Source organism: Leptopilina heterotoma, unplaced genomic scaffold, assembly GCF_015476425.1.
Source record: "Leptopilina heterotoma isolate Lh14 unplaced genomic scaffold, ASM1547642v1 Lhet_10, whole genome shotgun sequence".
In the NCBI taxonomy this organism is placed as follows: Eukaryota; Metazoa; Arthropoda; class Insecta; order Hymenoptera; family Figitidae; genus Leptopilina; species Leptopilina heterotoma.
Genome location: NW_025110813.1, coordinates 1,107,787 through 1,133,800, shown reverse-complemented (window position 1 = coordinate 1,133,800; position 26,014 = coordinate 1,107,787). Strand labels below are relative to the sequence as shown.

Here is a 26,014-nt window from a genome sequence, read left to right as displayed (position 1 = left end):
TAATAATAATTATTAACACAAAAGTAGTAAAAGAAATGGTAATAAAATTTCTTCTTCTCTTTTTTAGGTGCTAATTCATTTTTTGTTTAATTATTTACACCACAACAATAAAAAAATGATACAAATATTAATTTTATAACTTCAATGAAAAAAAAAAATTATTCAAAACTTAGATAAATAAATAAAACTTATATTCGAAAATTTCCGGAAAAAAATTTGATTATAAGAGAATAAAATATATTTCTAAATTTATCATTATAGAAATTTAATATTTTTAAAGACAAAATATTATAATACAATAAATGAAATATTTTTGCTATTTTCCTTTATTTTATTTCGCTAAACATTTTTTTTCACCTCTATTATTATGTGTTGCAAATTGAAAACAATAAAAATTCTTTATTATTTTCATGTTCAGGAGAAATTGTATAAACTTATGAGGTGAAATGTGCATTTTGTTGAAACTTTATATTATGTTGAAAATGCTTATTTGTCTTGATAAGAGAGAGGGAGAGAGAAATTTCAAAATTCCTATTTTATGAAAGAAAACTATTTTCTAAATTTAAAATGACTTTTGGTATTATATTTTTCGTTGGTTTTAAAATGCGTCTGAGAATTTTTTTTAATACTTTATCAACAAAACACGATACTGAAAATGAAATTTTTTTCGGTTTTCATAGTGTTGATCACTTAACTATTTAGCAAATATATATTTTACTAGAATTAAATAAATATTTTTTATTTCAACGAAATTAATATTTACTTGAAGAAAATCAAATATTTCTTGAATCAAATTAATTTTAACCAAAAAATGCATTGAGTTGAACCGGAAGGGTATTTTTTTGCACAGATAAAATATTTACTTGGTCCAAATAAATATTTACTTGGTGCGAATAAATATTTACTTGAACCGATAAAATATTTACTTCAACTAAATTAATTTGAATTAAAAAAATATATTAAGTTAAACGAATATTAAATATTATTTTCTTGAACGAATAACTATATACTTGATTTAAATAAATATTTACTTGAGACGATTAAATATTTATTTCAACTTAATATAAACCAAAAAAATACTGACTCGAAACAAAAGGATATTTACTAGAACCAAATAAATCTTTACTTAAACCAAATGAATATTTTGTTGAAAAAAAAATATTTACATTATCAAAATTAATTTGAACCAAAAATTTACTAAATTGAACCTTATAAATATTTACTTGAACCGAATAAATATTTACATGAACTGAATAAATATTTATTTGATCCAAATTAATTTGAATAAAAAAATTTACTGCGACTTGAATCTGAAGCTTATGACTTGAATCGATAAAATATTTATTTAAACCAAAAAATAATAACTTGAACCGAAAGAATAATTACTTGAACTGAATAAATATTTACTTGAACCGAATTAATTATTTATTTGAACAAAATCTAAACTTATGTAAACCAAGTTAATTTGAAGAAAAAAAAACACTGATTGGAACCAAAAGAATATTTACTAACCGACAAAAAATTTACTTGAACCAAATACATTTTTACTTGAGTAAAATGTATATTTATACTCAAACCAAATAAATTTGAACCAAAAAAAAATATTGATCTGAACCGAATAAATATTTATTTGAAAAAAATACAAATTTACTTGAACCAAATAAATATTTACTTGAAGAAAATTAATATTTACTTGAATCAAATAAATTTTTACTTGAGCAAAATGTATATTTATTAATCCAAATTAATTTAAACCAAGAAAATACTGCGACTTGAAGCAAAAGAATATTTACTTAAACCGAATAAAAATTTAATTGAAAAAGACAAAAATATTTACTTGAACCAAATAAATATTTACTTGAAAGGAATAAATATTTGCCTCAACCAAGTAAATATATACTGAAACCGAATTAAATTCTGATTTGAATCAAATATATATTTACTGTAATCAAATAATTTTCATTTAAATCAAATAAATTACATTTGAACCAAAAAATTCTGTTGTTGAGGATAATGAAACTCAATTGTTTTAAATTTATTCATTAAAAATTAAATATTATAATATATTTGATAGTAATTAATTAACTGATTATTTGAAGCTCATAAAAATTTCTCAATCTGGTGAACAAAAACAATTTATAAAAATAAAAAATGATAAAAAAAAAGTGAAAAGAAATGAAAAATTAGAAAAATTGCGAAAAGTAGTTTCTAAGACGAACAATTTTACTAATTTATTTAAATTTACTTATTTAAATAACAAAAAAGAATATAGAACAAAATTAAAAGAAAAAAAAATGAAAACTCAACGCAGTGTAAATAATAGATTAATTGCATAATTAATTAAACGCAATTACAATACGATTATCATAATTGAGTGCTATAAATTTTACAAGTCACTTATATTTCCCCTCTATAATATTTATATACCAGCTATTTGAGAATAAATTTCCCCGACAAAATTAAATTGAAACTTGATAAATTCAATTTAATAACACTCGCGACTTGTACGTGAATAAAATTTTACTTTTTCTGGATGTATATATATATATATATATATATATATATATATATATATATATATATATATATATATATATATATATATATATATATATATATATATATACATCCTACATACATATTAATATTCTGATTTCGTGAAAAATTTTTTTGCATCACATCCTTTCTAATACAAAAATATATACATCTATATAAAGGAACTTTATCAATCTTGTTTATTATCCGTTAAAAATATTCTCTTGCCTTTTATTTTCTGAAAGCTCTTTTATTTTGACATCGATCATTCCATTTATTTCGTGCATCACTCAATTTTTTTGTTCTTTTCTCTCCCCATGTTTATAATATATGCTGTAGGTGAAAATCGAAAGTGTCAATCAATTGATTTTATTTACATGCGAAAAAAAAAAAATTTTTAACCAGGACACTCAACGCACTTTAAATGTAATTTTAATAATAAAGTGCGTGATTTTATTTTTTTTTTCTCTAAATATACGTCAGAGAATTATTACGTAAAACAAAAATAATAACAAAAAAGAAGAAAACAATCTCTTCACAATTTCCCCCCCTGTTTCTTAAGTCAATAAACAGTTTTGTAATTAATAGCTGAAAAAAGAGTAGGTCAACCCTAAAATGTGTGATTAATAGAAGACGATGGCAAATACAAGTTTCTATATAGTGGAATTAATTATCTGATTATATTGACAAACTTTTAAACGTGTAAAGTTATTTCATAATTTATTATAATTATTAACAATTTAGAAAATAATTTTAAATTATTACTTTTTTTATATTATTATTGTTATTACTATGATTTAATGACTTTATCTTAATATAATATACAATATCTATCATTATATCTTAATAACTAATATATTATAAATCTATAACTCAATATATTATTTTATTAATATTAATAATTAATCACAGTGATAAATTAATAATTATTCATTCGCGATTAATTAACCAAATGTTAAAAGAAGCTAATTATCAACTTTCATTATTGATTATTAATTTTTGATTCATCAGCTTTTCACAGCTCAATTATTTTTTATGAATAAATAATTAAATGGATAAGTAAATTGATAAACAAATAAATAGATAAATAAAAAAATGAGTAAATAAATTAATAACAAAGAAGATTAAAAAATAAATAAATAACTAAGTAGATAAATAAATAAATGAATAAATAAATAAATAGATAAATAATAAGGTAAATAAATAAATGAATAAATATATATAGATAACTAAATAAATAAATAGATAATTAAATAGATAAACAAATAAATATGCAGGGTTGCCACGCTTTTGCTCATTTCAAAAAATCCCTGACTTTTCCAGGTTTTTAAAACTACATTTATATTTTACAAAATTAAAAAGAAATTAAAAAGAATTAAGATTTTCAAATTCAAACCTTTTTAAAATTAAACAACTTATAATAATTAAAGATAACCGAGAGATAAAATCATTATTTTATATATTATCAGAATATTGTTACTGTAACTTTTTTTTTTTAATTCTTCTTTAAATTAATTATTTTTAATAATTTTTGAAAAATTTTTTTAAAAATTTTCAAATTCATTTGCTTACAATTCAATTTTATAAAAATTTCATCGATTATTCGAAAATTCTTCAATCAAATATATATTAGAAAATAAAAACTTCAAATAATTTTAAACAAATTTAATGAAACTTTTTTAATAAAATTAAATCTACACAATTTTCAGTTAAAAGTATGAAAAATTCGAAAATTCAAAAATTATAATTTGAAAAACCTTTTCAAAATTCAATTATTTCTAAAAATTCACAGCATAATATACTTTTAGTAGAGAAATATTCAATTATTATCTAAAATTTTAACTGAAATTCATATTTAAATCAATTTTTATTAGAAAATTCAACTAGAATTCAATTATTTGAATACAAAAATAAATAATTTATTGAAGAATTGAATGCTTTTTAAAATTAAACTCTCATTTCAAGAATTTTATCAACAAATTTTTAAATAAGTCATTAAAATTCTTTTGACAAATTTCAAATTTTTAAGAATAATTTTCATTTTTCGAGAAATTAGATTAAAATTATATTAAAAATAATTGAATCTCTGTAAAAAAATTTGATTGAATTGAGAAAAGTTTTTGAAAATAATTGAAATTTTGCCAAGAATTTTATTAAAATTTTTGAAAATAATTAAATTTTGGAGAAGAATTTTATTCAAATTTTTGAAAAGAATTGAATTTTGGAGAAAAATGTTATTTTTTATAAATAAATTTTGCCAAGAATTTTATTACAATGTTTGAAAATAATTAAATTTTGGAGAAGAATTTTATTATTCACAAAGATAATTGAAATTTTGATGAGAGTTTTTTTTTTAAATTTTTGAACATAATTGAATTTTTGCGAAGAATTTTATTACATTTTTTGAAAATAATGGAATTTTGGAGAAGAATTTTATTATTTATAAATAAATTATGCCAAGAATTTTAATACAATGTTTGAAAATAATTAAATTTTGGAGAAGAATTTTATTATTTATAAAGATAATTGAAATGTTGATATGAATTTAAAAAAAAATTTTGAATACAATTGAATTTTGGAGAAAAATTTTATTACTTGTGTAAATAATTGAATTTCTGATAAAAATTTTATTACTGGTGTAAATAATTGAATTTCTGCAACCATATATTTATATTAGATTAAAATTGTATTAAAAATAATTGAATCTCTAAAAAATTTGATTATATTGAGAAAAGTTTCTGAATATAATTGAAATTTTGCCAAGAATTTTATTAAAATTTTTGAAAATAATTGAATTTTGGAGAAGAATTTTATTATTTATAAAGATAATTGAAATGTTGATGAGAATTTAAAAAAAAAATTTGGAATACAATTGAATTTTGGAGAACAATTTTATTATTTATAAAGATAATTTAAATTTTGACGATAATTTTTTTAAACTTTTGACTATAATATTGAATTTCCGCGAAGAATTATATAACTTTTGAAAGTGATTGAATTTTTGAGACGAGTTTTTGAATACCTAATTGAATTCTTTTGTGAAATTTTATTAAAACAGATATATTGAAAATAATAATATTATTATTATTTAATAATTATCCACAGTTTTTAAATAAACAATTCAAATGCACTGTTACCATTTTTTTCTGCAATAACTGTAAACTTGGTTCGGCATATTCCAACAAGTCAAAACTGATTTTTTGAGAAAGAAAAATTATTGTTACATATATATTTTAGCACGAAAACTGTCGGGGGATTGTAAAAAGTGATACGGAAATAAATTTTTATCGAATATAATAAACAATAAGTGGTACGAAATGTATGGTCAAATCGATGTTTTTATAGATTGCTGTTTCAGTATAATAAAATTTATAGTTCATACATGACTGGAGTGTGGGATATTCTACATTAGTTTTATCAACGAGCTTTTTTGTTAAAATTCTTCATATATCTCAATTTATGTATTTTCAAGTCTATTAATGAATTTATGAATTTTATTTTATCGTTATTAATTTATTGTCAATAATATATTCGAGTGAAAAAATTTATTTTGTTTCTCTTTCTGTTTCTTTTTCGATTATTTAAAAACAAAAATTTTTGTTGTCGCGAAAATATTTTTTCGAATTTGTTTCTCTGTTATAAAATTAAAATTTTTATTTATTGTATAGAACGATTTTTGTCTATACGAAAATATTTTAATTTATAAAATCGCAAAAGAATTTGTTTTTGTTTCAAAATATGAAATTTTATTTAAAGGCAAAAAAAAAAACATTTGTCCCAATGTAAATTTAATTAAAAGATATATTTTTTTGTCAAAAATATTTTTCTAATTTTCGCAGAAAAATTTGTTTTTTACTTTTTTTGCTTTGAAAATAAAAAAATTTATTTCTATACGAACAAAATTTTTTGGAATATAAATTTGAATCGAAAATAGATGTTTTTCGCCAAAACGTATATGCTTATTTTAAATATATATCAAACATCGTATAGCTGCTGTTTATTTCCATTTGGAAACTTGATCTCGATTCAGACACATGATATTAATTAACAGAAATTCCATGGAATAGAATTCAACTAAAGCGGAATTGATCGCATTCTTGGAAATCTAATTTAATTGAATAGAATTACCTTGTGAATTACGGAAAAGTGTGCGACATTATTAGTAAATTGATCAGATTAAATATTAAAAGAGGATTTTTACACCTTTCGCTATATATACATTGTGTCATAAAAAAAAAATTAATATCGAGAGATTTCCTTTTTTTCCTAACGAAACTTTATTATAAATTTATTTAATTAATATCACTTGATTAATTTAGTTATTTTATAATGGCATATCTCTGGAAGCTTTAACACTCATGTCCCTTTGATATATATTTTTGATAATTTCTATTTTTTCCCCTGGCTTTTGTTGGAGAGATATTCATTTCTGATACAAGCGAACATTAAAAGATTTTACTTAATTTAATTTAAATTAATTAAATTTATTTATTGTTTATTTTCATTAATGAAGAGTTTCACGTAAAAAATCACTTTCTTTGTGAATTTTTTTTTTTTAGAAATTTAGATAAAACAAATTTTTTTAAAACTTTTGGACATTATTAAGTATTATTTCAATAATATTCTGTAATTTTTTTATTCGAAAATTTCTATAAACAAGACGGTGAAAAACTCTTTCAAGAACGTCATTCGAAAAAATCGATTTGCGGTGTTCAATGCATTTCAGCGGGAAATTATCTGAAATGAAAGATTATAATTTTTTCGTTTTGAATTTTTTTTTGTGGTTATTTGAATATTATATTAATATTTGAATATTATTTGCTATTTTTTAAGAAAAATTCCACATAAATGGAAAACTTCCTTAATTTAAAAAAAAAATTGTAAAACTTATCGTTGGGAGGAAGTATTTTAAATGTGGAAAGTGTATATCAATTTTTAAATGAATCGGTAATGTTGTTTTTAAATGTCATACAAGGACTTTGAAAAAGTGGTTTTGAGAAAAACGCGATTAAAATTTCAAAACTTGAAAAAGTGAAAAAAAAATTGCTTTTCAACTTATACTGAATCATCAATTCCACCTCCATAGAGTAGACTTCCTGCAGAAGCTTTGAAAAGTCAGGGATTTTTAATAAAAATACTGGAAAAAATTCAATTTTAAGAATTCATAAGAAAATTCTTAATTTTCGTGTCTTTTTTGTTTGCCACATAAACTATGAAATTACAACGAATTCTAATATAAAACCTTCAATTTTTTCTATTTCTGACAATAATTTCTTTTTAAATAACTTAAATCTTAAAGAAATATCATACAATTATTACTTAGAAATTATTTAATGAATAATTTTACTTAAATATTTCAAAATTAATTGCATTTTAAAAAAGTTACGTATGAAATTTTCGTAAATAGATGAACTTTTCAAAAGGTTTTAGTTTAAAATTTTATAAAATTTCCATTTTCAATGAATTTTATTAGAAATTTTAAAGAACTTATATTTTTGAAAAATTTTAATAATTCAAATTCTTATGAAGTTAGTTAAATTTTTTAATATATATTTAATTAACTATTAAAAATAATGGATTAAATAATAATGGATGAACTTTAGTTAAAAACACTAAAAAAAAAAAATTGAATTTTGGAAAAGTTACAAATGATTGCAGAAATTCAATTATTTTCGAAAGTAATAAAATTCTTCTCCAAAATTGAGTTATTTTCAAAAATTTTGATAACATTTTTGTAAATATTTAATTTATTTTCAAAAATTGTTCTCAATTCACTGATTTTCAGTATCTACTAATTTAATACAATTTTTCAAAAGAATTATAATATTTAAAAAAAATTTTGATAAAATTCTAAGCAAACATTAAATTATTTTCGTAAATAATAAAAATTTCACAGGGATTCAACTATTTATAAATTTTTTACATAAATTTCTTCGTAATAATTCTATTATTTTTATAAATAATAAAATTTTTTACAGCGATTCAATTATTTGCATGAATAATAAAAGTCATCGTAGAATTATAATTATTTTTAATACAATTTTAATCAAATTCCTCAAAAAATGTAATTATTCTTGAAAATTTTATTCAAATTTAATTTTTGAGAAGTTACAAATGATTGCAGATATTCAATTATTTTCAAAAGTAATAAAATTCTTCACAGAAATTCAATTATTTTCAAAAGTAATAAAATTTCTCGCAGAAATTCAATTATTTTCAAAAGTAATAAAATTCCTCGCAGAAATTCAATTATGTTCCAAAACTTTTTTAAATTTTTGGCAGATTTCAATTTTTTTTTTTTGTAAATTTTCCTAAATTTTATGATTTTTCAATATCTACTATTTTAATAAAATTTTCCAAGAGAATTTAATTATTTAAAAGAAAATTTAATAAAATTCTACACAAACATTTAATTATTTTCATAAACAATAAAAATTTCACAGGAATTCATTTATTTACAAATCTTTTTATAAATTTTTTCGCAGTAATTCAATTATTTTCATAAATAATAAACATCATCATAGAATTTCAATTGTTTTTTATACAATTTTAATCGAAACCCTCGAAAAATGGAATTATTCTTAAAAATTGTATTCAAATTCGTTAAAAGAATTTAATTATTTAAAAATTTGTTGACAAAATTCTTTATAAGAATTCAATTTTAAGAAACATACAATTATTCAAGAAATTATTTATTTTTGTACTTAATTAATTGAATTCTCATAAAATTTTCTAGTAAAAATTAAATCAAAAACAAATTTCTTTTAAAATTTTAGATAATAATTTAATATTAATAGCCTTATAACGTGAATTCTTCGAAATAATTGAATTTTGAAAAGATTTCAAATTAAAATCTTTGTAAATCTGAATTTTTATATTTTTAACTAAATTTTTAACTAAAAATTCTGTAAAATTGATTATTTTTTAAAAAGTTTAAATGAATTTTTTTTAATTATTTAAAGTTTTTATTTTCTAATATATATATTTAATTGAAAAATTTTCGAATAATCGAAATTTCGTAAAATTGAAGTATAAACAAATGGATTTGAAAATTCTCAAAGAACTTTTTCAAAAATTATGAAAAATAATTGATGAATTTTAGTTAAAAATTTTGGAAAATAATATAATAATAATAATTTTGAAGAAGTCACAGTAACAATATTCTTATAAATATAAAGACTCGGTGTGATCGATTTCTTCATGTTTTATAATATTATTCTTCTAAATTATTGAATTTCATAAAGGTTTGAATTTAAAATTTTAGAAAATCTTAATTCTTGTGGAAAAAGAATAATAAAAAATAAAGTTTCAATACTGTTCTCCAAGAAAAATTTTTTATTTTTGCGAAATGAAATTTTAAAAGTTTCAGAGATATGCCTTAAGTTATTTACTTCAGAACTGAACATACAAATAAAAGAAAATTTTGTTAAGACTAAAATTTATCTTTCTAAATAAAATTTATGAAACTTAATGAAAAACGTTTCATCTATAGAATCGTTTTCCAAATAATGCATTAAAATGATAAATTACACGTTAGGAAATTATCTTCTGAATTGAAATAAAAAAAAGGCGATTGAACATTTTGCAGACAGTGTCGCCTTTAAGTAAAATTTATTATGAAAGTCGATTAATTTAACTCCCGAGATTATGAAAGAGAAGTCAATCCCATTAAAAATAAAATTATGTCTAGAATGTAAGAAAGCAAAATTCACGCTTCTCTTTTTTTTGTTTAATAATTTAAAATTCACCGGATGTATGTTTAACAATGCAGATTACCGTTTTATTATAAAAAGATAAAACCAAAAAAAAACTCCTTTCTTTATTAGAGGAAAAAGGAAATTTGCAAATAATAATTTTCTTTCGTAGTAAAATCTTTTGTATAGAAAACTTTGTTTATTTTTATTTAATTTTTCTCGGTGAAAATAGTGTATTATGCGCAGCTTTTTATAAATTGAGATGGAAAAGATATTAAATTTTCAATTAATTATAGGATTAGCGATAATTATTGTTGAAATGAAATATAATGCAAAATTTGTTCAATATTTGCCCTTTAAATAAATATTTACATATTATATTATACGCAATTGTTACACTTTGTGGGATTAATACATTTCAGTAATCTCCAATATAATTGTTAGGGATTTGCATTTTCTTTTTTTCCTCTGGTCCACAACAATAACGATTCCAATAATGATAACGATATCAAAAAGCATTAAACGTACATTAAAAATTATCTTCTCATCCGGACAAAAAGAGAAGAGAGGAATAAATTTATTTCTTTTGTTTTGTTTTAAATTTTCATTTATTTCAAAGAACCCCATCAATAAATGAATGTTTAGTAATTGAATAAATAACGAAAATAATAAATAGACAAATAACAAAAATAATAAATAAACAAATAACAAAAATAATAAATAAACAAATATTAAAAATATAAAATAAACAAATAACAAAACTAGTAAATAAACAAATATTAAAAATATAAAATAAATAGAAATGGATGGAAAATAAACTTTCCTAAAGTTTCGAACGTTCAAACGAGCAAAATTTATTTACTTCTTCTTCGAATTAAATTTTTATTGCAATAATTTTGCGTATAGCTGTCAAAAAATATTATTTAAAAGTTTCTAAATGTAAACTTTAAGTTTTTAATTTTAATTTCAATCGGTAATTTATGAAAATAAATTTAATAAAAAATATTTCGTTCATTTGAACGTTCAAAATTTTAGAAATTAGAAAATAGTGAATAAATAAATTATAACAATAATAATGTTTACTTTAAAATTTCCATTCATTTAAAAGAATCATCAGTGAATTAATTAATGGCAAATGAAAAGAGAACAAAAAATAATAAAATAATAACTACGAAAAAAGTAAAAAAATAATAAGTAAATTATAATAAAAATATTAGATTAATATATAAATAAAAATTAATGTGCCTATTAAAAAATTAAATAAGTATGCAATTAAATTATACAAATATCGAGTAAATTTATTAGATTATATTTTAACTTTACAATGATAAACCCGACATAAGAAATGATACTGACTACAATAATTTTTGTTCGGAAATTTTCTGTTCCTTTTTCCTACTTTTTTCGTCCTATTTTTGTCTTGTTCCTTACTTTCTGATTATGTGATTCCTTTATTTTCTTTGAAATTTCTCCCTTCAATTGCTTTCACTATACAATAAATTTTATTGTCTTATTTCAAGAAAGGCTCAAATTGTTGTTTATGACTAATGACGTCATCTTCTGTTTTAAAATAAACTCCGATAAATTCAAACTAAAGGAAAATTGTCAAATTTTAAGTAAAATTTATTTAGTAAATATTTATTAAATATTTAAATATTTATTTATTAGATAAATTTATAATAAATAAATAAAAAATAATAAATGCATTTGTTCCAAATATTGTTTTTTGAATTTAAGCTTTCTTTCTTAGTCTATTGTTTACAAAAAAAAACTAAGACAGTGAATGTTTATAAATTAAACATTATTATATGAATTTTGGAAATTTAAAATTGTTCTGTAATAGGAAAAAAATTATTGCTTCTTTTTTTATACTGGATCGAAAAAATTTTCTTATTTCAATGTTTTGTTTCATTGTTTTGATTCTTTTCGTTTATATATTTTTTATTTATTTTGAAACTGAAAATGATCTTATAAAGATCATTTTCTAAAAATTTCTTTTTCTAATAAAAGTAATTTTCAAATTTTGTTTTCTAGCAATATTCAATTTTTGTAATGACAATAACAATAAAATTTAATAAAATTATTTAATTCTTAAAAACATTACTTTAAATTTTGTTAAAAAATTGTAAAAAATAGAAATTATGCAAATTTTTTACCAAAATTTTTAAATAATCTAGTTAAAAATCGGAATTGACAAATAGAAATTATAGGGATTTTTTCCTAAAGATATTTAAAATTTTCTAAACAAAAATATTTTATAAATATCTTGATAAATAGATTAATTTTGAAAATTTTGGTATAAAAATAATGCAAATTATTATTTCTTTTTTTCAAAGAAGAACGGAATTTTGTTAAAAAATTGTGATAAGAAATAGGAATTTTATAAAATTTGTCTTCTTTTTCAAAAAAATAAACTCATAATTTTATATGAACAAACTTGTGATTGAGAAGTAGAAAATATGCAAAACAGTTTCTATTTTCTATAATCTTAAATTTTTTAACAATTTTCTAACTTTTATCAAAATTATGGAACTTCAACTTACAATTTTTTGAAAAATAAATATTAGAAATCATAACTTTTTAGAGAAACTTTTTTTAGAAATCAAAACTTATTAGAAAAACTTTTTTTAGAAAACAGATTTCATTAGAAATCGCTTTTCTTAGACAAAAAGTATTAGAAAATATTTTTTTAGAAAAAGTGACCACCTATCCAATAATTATTTGATAAAAATACTAAAATATTTATTTGATAGTAAAATTTATATTAAATTACAAAAATTTGGTTCGAAAAAAATGTTATTTCGAAATTTCTGTTTTTTTTTAACAAACACCAATGTTATAAATCTACTAACCTCATTTATATTTTCTACTTTTCTTCAATTAAATTTAATTAATAATTAATATTAGGACGATGTTAGTGAATAACGAAAGATTAATTTTACATAGATTTATTATTAGTAATAATTATTCGAAAATAATAAAAATTAAATACTTTTGTATGCGTAAATTTTTTTTAAATTAATTAGACTGTCTAGAGATCTATTTCCATTCTACGAAAGTAAATAGTATTTTGTTATACATTATACTATTGATAATACACAATTTATTAGATTAATATTTGATTATGAAAAATAATTAATTTGTTGTTAATAATAATAATAATTTGTAACGATTCGTTTTTTATAAACCTTAAATTTGTAACATATTTTATATGTTGAAAATTTAAGACCCAAAGCTCACGTTAGGAGAAAAATATTTTGTTCAGAGAATTTTGTCAATTTTTTCCCTGTGAAAATTAGTGTTTAAAAAATTTTTCGCATGGAAATTTAGAGAATTTTTTTAAGCGCGAAGATAAAATGTATATATAATAGGCGCAGGCAGGGATTAACGGACTCTTTAGTGAGAGAATTATTTCCTTTTGGAAATGACATCTCTCTCGGAAACAACACACACGTTTCGCAAGACCATTTACCGCATTTCTCTTAATGAGTTTGATTAATCACTAATTATTATCCACTATCCGGTTCTAATTGGACGGATAAATTGCTCCGGTTCTTCGATCGTTAGATCCCCCATACCCATTGCTGATGTTATAAATAATTGGAATTTTACCTTTTTCTCCCCCAAGTTGTTATCATAATTTTTTACTTTACAAAAATATACAGTTTTTCTATTATAAATTTGAATCGATACTTTTGTTTCGTTTTTGTTTCATTTCAAATTAATTGAACTGGAAATAAATATTGAAAATCTCTTTTTTAAAACACGTAGGAAATTGGAAAATATTAACAATAAGGTGACAAATTTTTTAGTTTGGAAAATTTTTGTGTCTTTAATGAAATAAATTAAATGAGTTTGTATTAACATTAAAGATTGTTAGGTATTATGCTCAATTACATGGAAAAATTTCTGGGCAGCATCTTGTAATTAATTTAACAAATTTTTCGATAGGTACAAATTTTTTTCGTGTACTTTTTTTCATATTTTATTAAAGTTTATAAATTCAGCCAAAAATTGTTTGCAGATTATTGAAAATAATAATGTTGAACGTTTAAATGTTATTGTAAATTGGAATATTTATTGAGAAAGATATATAAAGTTTTATATTTCTTTAGCAAAACTTTTTCCTATATATTTTGCGTATACATATAATGATCTTGTTATGAAAGTCGAAAGGTATAATTTGAATTTTAGTTATACACAATTTTTATCTACTGGCGAAGTAAAATTTATTATTTATTTATAAAACATTATAGTTTGTCCTACATGCAGAAAATAATTCACCTCTTAACTTGCAATCATAAAGTTTATTTTAAAAACAAAAGAAAAAATTATATTGATATATACTTGAAGTTAGTGACCGTTTATTAAAACGGTCATATAAAATTTATAAAAAATTATATTATTAGAATAAATTTATCACTGTATTCGTATTTTTTCCATTATTTTGTGTAAATAATATTTTTTTTATATTTTATTTTAAAATGGAAGTAATACTACTACTACTCCTACTACAGATTAAAATAATATTAATTTATTATTATTTAATTATTATTTACTATTTAAAAGTTAATATAAAATTAATATATATTCTTTTAATAATTAAAAAAATAAAATAAAAATTAATATTATTTAACATATAAAAATTTAACGAAAAATCTCTTTTACTTATTTTCCAGCAACAAAATGGTTTCAGTCCGAGTTATGGCATGTTTTGGAATAGTTCTCATAACTCTTGTTCACTGGTCAACAAGTTACCCAACGGTTGATAAGGAGAGTCTTCAAAATGAACTTGAAGTAAGTCTTGGAAAATTATTATCTTTAAATTAAGTCTCCTTGATGATGAATTCAACTCTAATGAACTAGTTTTACCGGAAAAAATCCAATTAAAAAATTTTATTTCCCATTTTTTCTTTTATTGTCCACAAATTTTATTTTCTACCTGAAACAATTCTGAAACATTTTTAAAATATTATCTAAATACTTTTTAAATATTCCAATACAATACAATATCCAGGCCTCAGACTGAATTTGAAATATTATAATTAATATTATTAAATATTAATTATAAAAAAGTTTTTAAGGGATAAAATAGTGGTTTTAATTCCTCCCACTTGAGAACGCCAATGTCGACACCAGGTGGCGAGAAATCTGTTTTTGGCAACTAAACTGCCATCTAGCGGTGACCTTGGCGTTCGCAGGTGGAGAATTTCATCTCCATATTAAATCCCAAGATGTTCGTCAATGTTCGTAATTCTATAATCATTTAAATCCAACATTGAATCTAGAGAGTTTTAAAAACTAATATAAATGAATTTCAATTTTTAATTTGCGATATTTTAATGATCTCCAGTTTTTTTTAGAGTCTTAGAATTAATTTCTTCAGCAAATAAATTGATATTTAAAATCTCGGTTTGAAAAATAGTATATATACCATTAGTGACTTTTAACGAAATAATTATATTTCTTCATCAGCAATTTAAAAAGTATTTGTTTAAACAAAAAATATTGTTTTCAATCGCTAAACCATAAACTTTGCGCGTGAATTTCACCCACACGCCAAAATACTTCAATTAAATACTTGAAATATTTTTAATATAACATTGTTAGATTATTTTGCTTCCCCGCGTGGAGAAAGCTTTTTCTATAAATAAACTGAAAGCTTTTTAAGTAATAAAATTTGATCTACAATTTGTAATTTTCTAAATAAAAATATCTTTATATTTTTTTATATTTACTTAAATATTTAAAAATGTATTTTTAAAGATTTAAAAATAAAATAGATATAATATATATCTGTTAGAAGATTTAATGTAATAGAGAAATTTCTTTTGAAGTATAATTATCCTCAGATTCAAATAATGGTACTTTTGTTCGTTTAAAATCGATTTAATTGGTTTCATTAATATCAGAAAGATAATCAAATGATAATACAATGGTTTCATCGAAATTTGCTCAATTCCGACCAGTTCTAAAATGCTATTTGAACTTCACTGTCACAGTATGCGCGGTGTGCGATAATTGCATATAGCTGCACAAATTACTGGTTAATCGTTGACACGTGAATATTAGCAATTTAAAGCTTTAGGCAATTTCATTTTAAAATTGACTACTTTTCTCATATTTGTGTGTACGATAAATCATTGAGCACTGATGAAAAATTGTATTAATTACACTCTTCTTTTATATAATATACATAATGATATCTATATAATATTTATTTTAACATAGTGATCAGCAAAATAGAATATTTGACATTTAAACCGTTTTCTTGTGTACATATGAATTTTGCTAATATTTCAAAATATTCCCTTTTTGATTTATTGAAAATATTCCCTTTTTTAATTATTGAAAATATTCCCTTCGAATTAATAAAAATATTCCATTCAAAGTTATTGAAAATATTCCACTTGAATTATAGAAAATATTCCATTTTGAATTATAGAAAATATTTCCTTTAAATAATTAAAAATATTCCAAAGCTAAATCATTGAAAATATTCCTTTTGAATTATTGAAAATATTATTTAAAGTTATTGGAATTATTCCACTTGCATTATAAGAAAATATTTCCTTTAAATAATTAAAAATAATTCCTTTAAAAAAATGATTAAAAATACTTTCTATGAATAACTAATAATATTCCTTTTCAATTATTGAAAATATTTCTATTTCAAAATACTTTGAATTATTAAAAATATTCCACGTAAATTATAGAAAATATTTTCTTTTAAAAATTAAAAATATTCCATCTGAATCATTGTGAAAATATTCCCTTCGAATTATTAAAAATATTCCATTTTGTATTATAGAAAATATTTCCTTTGAATAATGAAAAATATTCCAAAACTGAATTATTGTAAATATCTCCTTCGAATTTATAAAAATATTCCTTTTGAAGTATTAAAAATATTCCATTTCAATAATATTAACAAAATATTTCATTGGAATTCGTGAAATTGAATTATTGAAATTATAATTCCATTTTGGATTATTAACAATATTCCACGTGAATTGTTAAAAAATATTCCACGTGAATTATAGAAAATATTTTCTTTGAATAATTAAAAATATTCCAACTAAATCATTGTGAAAATATTCCCTTCAAATTAACAAAAATATTTCTTTTCAATTATTGAAAATACTAGCAACAATTCTAACTTGTTACTGCGTTTTTTAAAAATAAAATTAACAATTTTAAAAATAATAGAATTTAAAAATTTTCTAATTTAAATTTTTGTTGAAAACACTAAAAAAATTCAATTTTGGAGAAATTACAAATATTTGCAGAAATTCAATTATTTTCAAAAGAAAAAAAATAAAACTCTTCTTATAAAATTCAACCATGTTCAAAATTTGAAAAAAAATTCTTGTAAAAAAATTCCAATTATCTTCATAAATAACAAAATTCTTGTCCAAAGTTCAATTATTTTCATAAATGTCAAAAAAAATTCTTGTCCTAATTTCAATTATTTTCAAAAACTTTTCTTATTTCAATGACTTTCAATATCTACTATTTTAATAAAATTTCTCAAAAAGAATTCAATTATTTAAAAAAAAAATTTAATAAAATTGTATGCAAACATTTAATTATTTTCATAAATAATAAAAATTTCACAGGATATCAATTATTTTTATAAATAATACAATTTTTTTAAGGAATTCAATTATTATTTTCATAAAAAATAATTTAAAATTCAAGAAAATAATAATTGAATTAAAATGATGAAAATAATTTTTATGAAAAAAAAAATTCAATTAAAAATAGAAATTGTGCAGATATTTTTCTTCTTTTTCTAAAACAAAATAATAATTTTGTTAAAAAAATTGTGATTCATAAACAAAAATAATGCAAAAATATTCCCTATGAATAATTCTATTGGAATATTCTCTCTAAATTTGAAATACTAAAAATTTACTAAATTAATTATAAAGTTTACTAATTCAAATTAGTGACTGACTTTTTCCTTTTGAATTACTAATAAATTTTTAAATATTTAAAAAAAAATTAATAATAAATTAGTAGAAATTTTATAAAATTTACTAATTCAAAAGTAAATTTTCATTCAAAAGTAAATATTCAACTAAGTATTCAAAAGTAAATTAGTCAACAGTTTTACTAATTAAAATCTAGATAGTTGAAAATATTCCAATGGAATATTCTATTGTAAAATTTTAATTAATTAATAATTTTTATTAATTTATTTTTTATTGAATGAAATATTCCGTGGCACTGGTGATACGCAGTGTTAAGAAATGTAACAAATTTGAAAAATTCTATTTCGTTAACTTTTTTTTCTCTCCTCTTTTTATGGAACGTAGGTATTAAATTATAAGGTCGAGAATATGCTGACATACTACACGAAAAGTTATCCGATACTTTTATGCGAATGTAGCAGCCGGTATACATCTGACGCTTGACTTGCGCGCATATCTATAAAACTCTTGTCAGTCGTTTGAGAAATTTTTCACAAGAAAAAAAAAGTGGTCAAAAGAAAATCACTATCTAGTTTGAAAAGTTTTAATCAATTCGAAAAACTTTTTTTCCTCAATCCAATATAGTTATTAACGCATGGAGGTTGATATTCCAAAATTCTTTTTTCAGAAAAGATGACAAAAAATATTTATTACATTTAAAGAATTCTTTTCTAATATTAAAAAATTGTTTATTTAGAATGTAAAAAATTATTCCAAAAATAGTTATTTTCGTAACAAGGGCGCAAAATAGGTGATTGCGACGATGGCGAAATGAAGGGACCGAGGGGACACAATTTCGCGCCCGAGGCGAAGCCGAGGGAGCGAAAGTGTCCCCGAGGTCCCGAAATTTCGCCAAAGTCGTAATCACCTTTGCGCCCATGATGCGAACATAATTTTTTGTCCTAACTGCATGGAAAGTATGGCATTGAGGGCACGCACGATTAAACGCTCATATTAGTTAAAAATTAAGCTCTATATAAACATTATATCGAATGAAGTCTTATAATGATAGAAGTTTTAAAATAGAAATAAAAAAATAATGTATTCTGGAAACATAGTATTTATTTAGAACGTAGTAATTAATAATTAAACAAAACTGAAACAAGAACTTTTAAAATTGACAATTTTGATAAACGAAATGGGAACAAAACCAAATGTCTCATAAGTTTTTTTAGAGAAAATAAAAAAAACTTGCAAATTTTTAAAGGTAAAATAAAACAAGTTCAAAATATTTGCAGTTCTATAGTCAACTTAAAAAGAAAGTCGAAAATGTCGCATTTTAATGAAGAAAATCGAATAATTAACAAGCGGGCGCAAAATACTTTTCCGCCCGCTCGGTGGTAGGGGAAGCGGGCGGAAAATACTTTACCGCCCGCTGATGTCATACAAGCGGGCGCAAAATACTTTTCCGCCCGCTTCCCCCACTCCCGGGCGTAATGTGTTACTTTGCGCCCGCCTTAAGTGCCCGAAATGACATACTTTCCGTGCAGGTAGGACAAAAAATTATTTTCTGAAATCTTTTATTTTTTATTTATTTTCGCAAACAGGACCTTCTACATTCCAATTACAATATTCGAATGGAATAATAAATTCCTATAATATTCCAAAGGAATATTCAAAAGATCGGACATTTGAATATTCCTTAAATTGTGTATGGAATATCCCAGGAATGTGAATGGAATATTTTGTGCTATTGGGGTTATATAGCAAGTACAATTATTTATTTCAAAGCAAATTCATAATTTATTAATACGGTAGAGAAAAATATTAGTGATAATAATTTATTTATTTCTATGATCTCTGACCGTTGGGGATCGAACCACTGACCCTAAGTTTCACTCACTAATTCACGTGCCTTAACGACTACGACCATCGTCAATTATTCATTTATTTCTATTTCTGTAAGAAAATAAAAAGACAAATAATAATAATTTTTATTATTATTATTTATTATTACTTTAAAATTGATTAATAATTATTAATTTTATTAAGTAATCGGTTAGTGGAATCAAATAAATTTTTTCTTCCAGTGTAGAATATTCCACTTTGTATTTACGAGATATTGTGTTCATAATAATAATTATTTACTGGAAGAATGTCTCTTCTTTTTATAAAATTCAATTTCAGAAATAATATATTAATCCAACGCGAAGTAAAATTAAAATTATTCCCACGGGGGATTGTGTATAAAATTAAAATTATTATTAAATCCTGAGTTGTGAATAAATTATATCTTAAATCCTAGAGGTATCTTTATTACAGTAAAATGTAATTTTATACATCATGAATGAGATTATATGGGAATCAATTGAGAAAAGTAAGGAAAAATTTTATATTGTTACAATCGTGAGACAATTGTTGTTATTTCAATATTATAGAGAGAAGTTATCGACCAAATTATTATTATTATTATTATTATTATTATTATTATTATTATTATTATTATTATTACAACTTTTTTCTTTTTTTTTCTTTTTTTTTTTTTGAAAATTGTTAACAATTTGAGCAAAAGAAACCCACAGATGATACAATTTTTGTTTTATTTGAAAACCCTCCTGAAAATACACTCCCCTATATCTTTAGGAATACGAGATTTCTAAATATCACATTTGTATTCACATGTTTTCTCGCTATTTCTTTTTCTTTCAACGTTCGCATTTTTTTTTTTAAATTTAGAGAAAAATAAATCATCGACAAACGTTCGTGAATTGAACATGGAAAGTATTTCTTTTCTTTATATATATATTTTCGCGAATTTAAATGTTATCCTTCAAGGGGTTTTTTTTTTCGCTTCAATAATGCAATTTTGATCATTCTTCTTCTAGAATTATTACTTTTGATAAAAGTGCGCGAAAACAAATCGTTTAGGTAATAATTTTAATTTTAGGAAAAAGTGTTTAATAAATTAATAATAATAAATAAAATAATAATTAGTTATGTTAATAGCATGAAAATATTCCATTGGGACATTAAGAATATTCCTCTGGAGTATTCCATTCCCATTTTAGAAAATATTAAACTGTTCGACGTTTGGAATAATATTAAAATATTCCATGAAAGTATTATAGGAATATTTCATTGAAATTTTGTAAATTTATTTTTTTCATGACACTGGAAAAAAAATTATTATTTTTCATTATTGATAATTAATAATAGTCAAATAATCGGTTATTTGAATCAAATATCGAGAGATGAATGTATTAAAGAAAAAGTACAAAATAAATAAAAATATAAAAAACAGTACCTGTTTTCTAGTAAAATTCAAATTGAATAAAATATTCAAAAGAATCAAATTATTTTAATTATTATCAAAAAATATTATCGTCGTTCATTTGCACATTCGAAACTTTAGGAACTAAATAAAAATTTCCCTTAATTAAAATGTCTTTGAAGGAAAAGAACAAAATCTTGAAAGAATTTCTATTAAATTTAGATTTACAGAAAAAAGAGAATAAAGATAAAAGAACAAGAAGAGAATAATGTTGCGGAAAAAGTAATTATATTTATAAAAATTAGAAAACTGGGAATTAAAATTTTTTACTCAATGAGAATTATTAATTTTTTCTTTCGTCTACTTTAGAAAAAAAAAATGAATTTGCCAAAATTTTTATAAATTTCATCTTGAATTTATATATAATTAACTTTCTACTATATGCTGTTAACTGCTGTTAATATTTTCTGAAAGATAAGAATTGTTATAATATATATTTTTCTTTACAAGTCGTGAAGTAATTATTGCGAGGAAGGAAAAGGACATTTGTAATTTATGTGATGGAAGACAATTGCATTTTCCGAAAGTGGAACTAGTATAAATTCAATGTGTATCTCAATTAACATTACTCATGAGAACCAAAAACGATTTTATAATCCGTATAAAAAGCAAAACATTGTTACTTTATAATTAGCCACTCTCTCGAAATAAGCTTTCTATTTTTTTCCCTATTTTTTTTCTCTAATTTTTTCTCTTTTTTCTCTTTTTTTATTTTTTTCCCTTTTTTCTCTCGTTTTCTCTCCTTCTTCTCATAATTTTTTCTCTTTTTTTCATGCTTTTTTTTGAGTTCTTAAGCAGATGCGATTCAAGTTTAATATGGAGATGTATCAGTTAATTTTAGTTGCTGGTATCACAGAAATATGCTCATTTTATATGGATTGCGCAGCTGTTTCAAGTAATAAAACAGAAGGCATTAGAGAATAGAAAAAAAAGTAGTAAATCTACAAGGAGTATTTTTTACTTTTGTTTTATAAGATTTGGAGATTTTTTATTTCATTATATAAATTATATGGAACGCAATTAGTTTTTTTTCTATTTTTCATATTTCTATTTTTATATTCGTGAAATATTGCACTTAAATTCTGAAAAAGAATAATTTTCGCAAAAATATTACAAGAATATTTTTGATAGTTTAGAAAAATTCACAATAATATTTACGAGAATATTAAAAGAATATTTACAGGAATACTTAGGAAAATATTAGAAGAATATTCACAAGAATATTTACCAGGATATTTATAGAAATATTAAAAGAATATCACAAGAATATTACAGGATAATTTTGTAAGAATATTAAAAAAGTATTACAAAAATTTAGACAAGAATATTAAAAAAAAATAAAATAAGGATTTTATAAATTTATTATTGTAAAATATTCCAAGTGTTTCAATAATATTCTGGAATATTAAATACAGGGTTGCCACGCTTTTGCTCATTTCAAATTCCCTGACTTTTCCAGGTTTTCCATAGGTTAAAAAACGGAATTTTTCCAGGTTTTCAAAACTACATTTATATTTTACAAAATTTTTAATTCTAACCTTTTTGAAATTAAACAACTTCTAAAAAATTGTTATAAAACATAAAGAAATCAATTACTCCGAGTCTTCGACTGATAAATTAATTAATTTTACCGACTGATAAAATCATTATTTTATATATTATCAGAATATTGTTACTGTAACTTATTCAAAATTACTTTCATTATTTTAATTCAATTATTGTTTTCCCGAATTTTAAACTAAAATTCTTCTTTATAAAGTGTAAATTAATTAAATTATTAATAATTTCTGAAAAATTTCTTTGAAAATTTTCAAATTCTTTTGTTTACAATTCAATTTTACGAAATTTCATCGATTATTCAGGTATTCGGAAATTCTTCAATCAAATATATATTAGAAAATAAAAACTTCAAATAACTTAAAAAAAATTCAATTGAACTTTTACAAAAAAATTAAATCTACACAATTTTAAGTTAAAAGTATGAAAAATTCAAACATTCAAAGATTATAATTTGAAACCTTTTGAAAACTCAATTATTATCTAAAATTTTAACTGAAATTCAAATTTGAATCAATTATTATTAGAAAATTCTACAATTCAATTGTTTAAATACAAAAAAAAATAATTTATTGAAGATTTGAATGTTTTTTAACATTGAACTCTCATTTAAAAAATTTTATCAACAAATTTTTAAATAGGTAATTAAAATTCTTTTGACGAATTTCAATAAAATTTTTAAGAATAATTTCATTTTTCGAGAAATTAGATTAAAAATGTATTAAAAATAATTGAATCTCTGTAAAAAAAATTTGATTGAATTGAGAAAAGTTTTTGAAAATAATTGAAATTTTGTCAAGAATTTTATTAAAATTTTTGTAAATAATTGAATTTTAGAGAAAAATTTTAATATTTATAAAAATAATTGAAAATTTGACTATAACTTTTTTTAAACTTTTGACCATAATTGAATTTCTGATAAGAATTTTATTACTTTTAAAAATAATTGAATTCTTGAGACGAATTTTTTAATAATATTTCTTTTTAAATACCTAATTATTTTTAATACAAAAATAAATAATTTATTGAATAATTGAAAGTTTCTCAAAATTGAATTCTCATAAAGAATTTTATTAACAAATTTTTAAATAATTGAATTCTTTGGACGAATTTTAATAAAATTTTTAAGAATAACTTCATTTTTCGAGGAATTCGATTAAAATTCTATCAAAAATAATTGAAATTCTGCTATGAGTTTTATTATTTATGAAAATAATAATTGAATCCCTGTAAAAAATTGTATTACATATTTATAAAAATAATTGAATCTTTGTAAACATAAATTGAATATTTTTTAAAATAATAAAATTATTGCGAAGAAATTTATAAAAAAAATTTTAAAATAATTCATTTCTTTTGGAAAATTTTATTAAAATAGTAGATATTGAAAATCATTGACTGGAGGAGAATTTTTGAAAAAAAAAATTGAATTTGTTAAAAAGAATTTCATTAAAATTTTTGAAAATAATTGAATTTTGGAGAAAAATTTTAATATTTATTTAATAATTGAAATTTTGACGATAATTTTTTTAAACTCTTTTGACCATAATTGAATTTCTGATAAGAATTTTATTATACTTTTGAAAATAATTGAATTCTTGAGACCAATTTTTCAACAATAAATTCTTCTATAAAAATATTCCCAAAAATTATTCCTACAAATATTCAAAAATAATTTTTGTAAAAACTTTCACTTGTAAATTCTTTTAATGTTTTTTTATTTCAAACTTTATTAGAGTAGAAGGGGTGAAAAAAGCCATTTGGGTTTTATATTAAAACTGTTGAATCGGTTTAGAATTATACGGAATAATAAAGATAAAAAAAGATAATAATAATAATAATAAAGATAATACGGAACAATTAATAAATTAGTAATATTAATAATAATTTAATTACTTTATTGATATTAAATTCAATAAAAGATTATTTTTATTTTGATTATTCTCGTCCATGATAGTTAAAAATATTCACCTGAGACTGCTTCTGTATACTATATACAACGCATAAACGATAAATTTCACATATATACACAATATGTGCTAAATCAAAATGACAAGTTTGGATTTTCTGTTAATTGTTTTATTTTCTGATAGATAGGAAACTAAACTCTCCACACTTAATTAGGTTTCGTGTTGGAAACGAACCTGAACGTCCTACCAATTTTAGTCAGGCCGGACATGATATGAAACCAAATCAAATGAAAGTTTATTTTGTCATTTGAGACAGGAATCCTAATTTTCAACAAAATCCCTATTGAAAATGTTTGATTGCAAACTTAATATTTTAGAAGGTGAACTGGTGAACTGTATTTATATTTACATACATACGTATTAAATACAATTCAAAACACGTGGATAATTATGGTTCATCGCTTTTTTCTTTTTTTCTTTTTGCCTTTTCTCTCACAATTAATTTTGAAGCTGCAAAAAAAAGCGTTGATGATTTTTTTTTCCCTTTTTATTTTTTATTCTTTTTTTATCTATTTCTTCTATTTCAAACATTTCTACATCATTTTCTAATTTCTATTCAATACAAAAAAAAAATTATAATTTCTAAACCTTTTTTCAAAAATGTTTTTATTCTTTTTATTCTGCTCCTTTCATGCTACAAATTTCTGTTAATTAATTATTACTAATTTTGTAAAATTTAACAATAAAATAATAAAATCCGATTATTATTATTATTTTATTTTATAATAATAATAATCAAAATATTCTGTCCTCACGTGAAGTTAGAGACTTTTTATTGCAAATTTATTGAACTCCCGAAAATATTTTTTAAAAATTGGAAAAATAGGAAAAATTTTCTCAAATTTCATTGAAATAAATTTTATATTTCAAACCATTTTATTTTATCACTTTAAACAATTATTTTCAAATATTATTGTATTTTTTTTAAAATTGTAACTAAACAGTTGGAAAATAATTAAATTTTACAAAAAATTTTGTATTTAAATAATTCAATAATAATCCTAGTTGAAT

At 20.9% G+C, this 26,014-nt stretch overlaps 1 protein-coding gene across 1 annotated transcript in view; it reads left to right on the top strand.

Annotated features, from left to right (window-relative positions):
- LOC122498626 (allatostatin C-like) overlaps positions 1–26,014 on the top strand; it is a 68,220-nt gene that overhangs the window by 4,084 nt on the left and 38,122 nt on the right. Inside the window, exon 2 of the mRNA XM_043606448.1 lies at positions 14,909–15,026. Coding sequence (XP_043462383.1) covers positions 14,916–15,026 — 111 coding nt within the window. The 5' untranslated portion in view covers positions 14,909–14,915. The remainder of the gene's footprint in view (positions 1–14,908; positions 15,027–26,014) is intronic.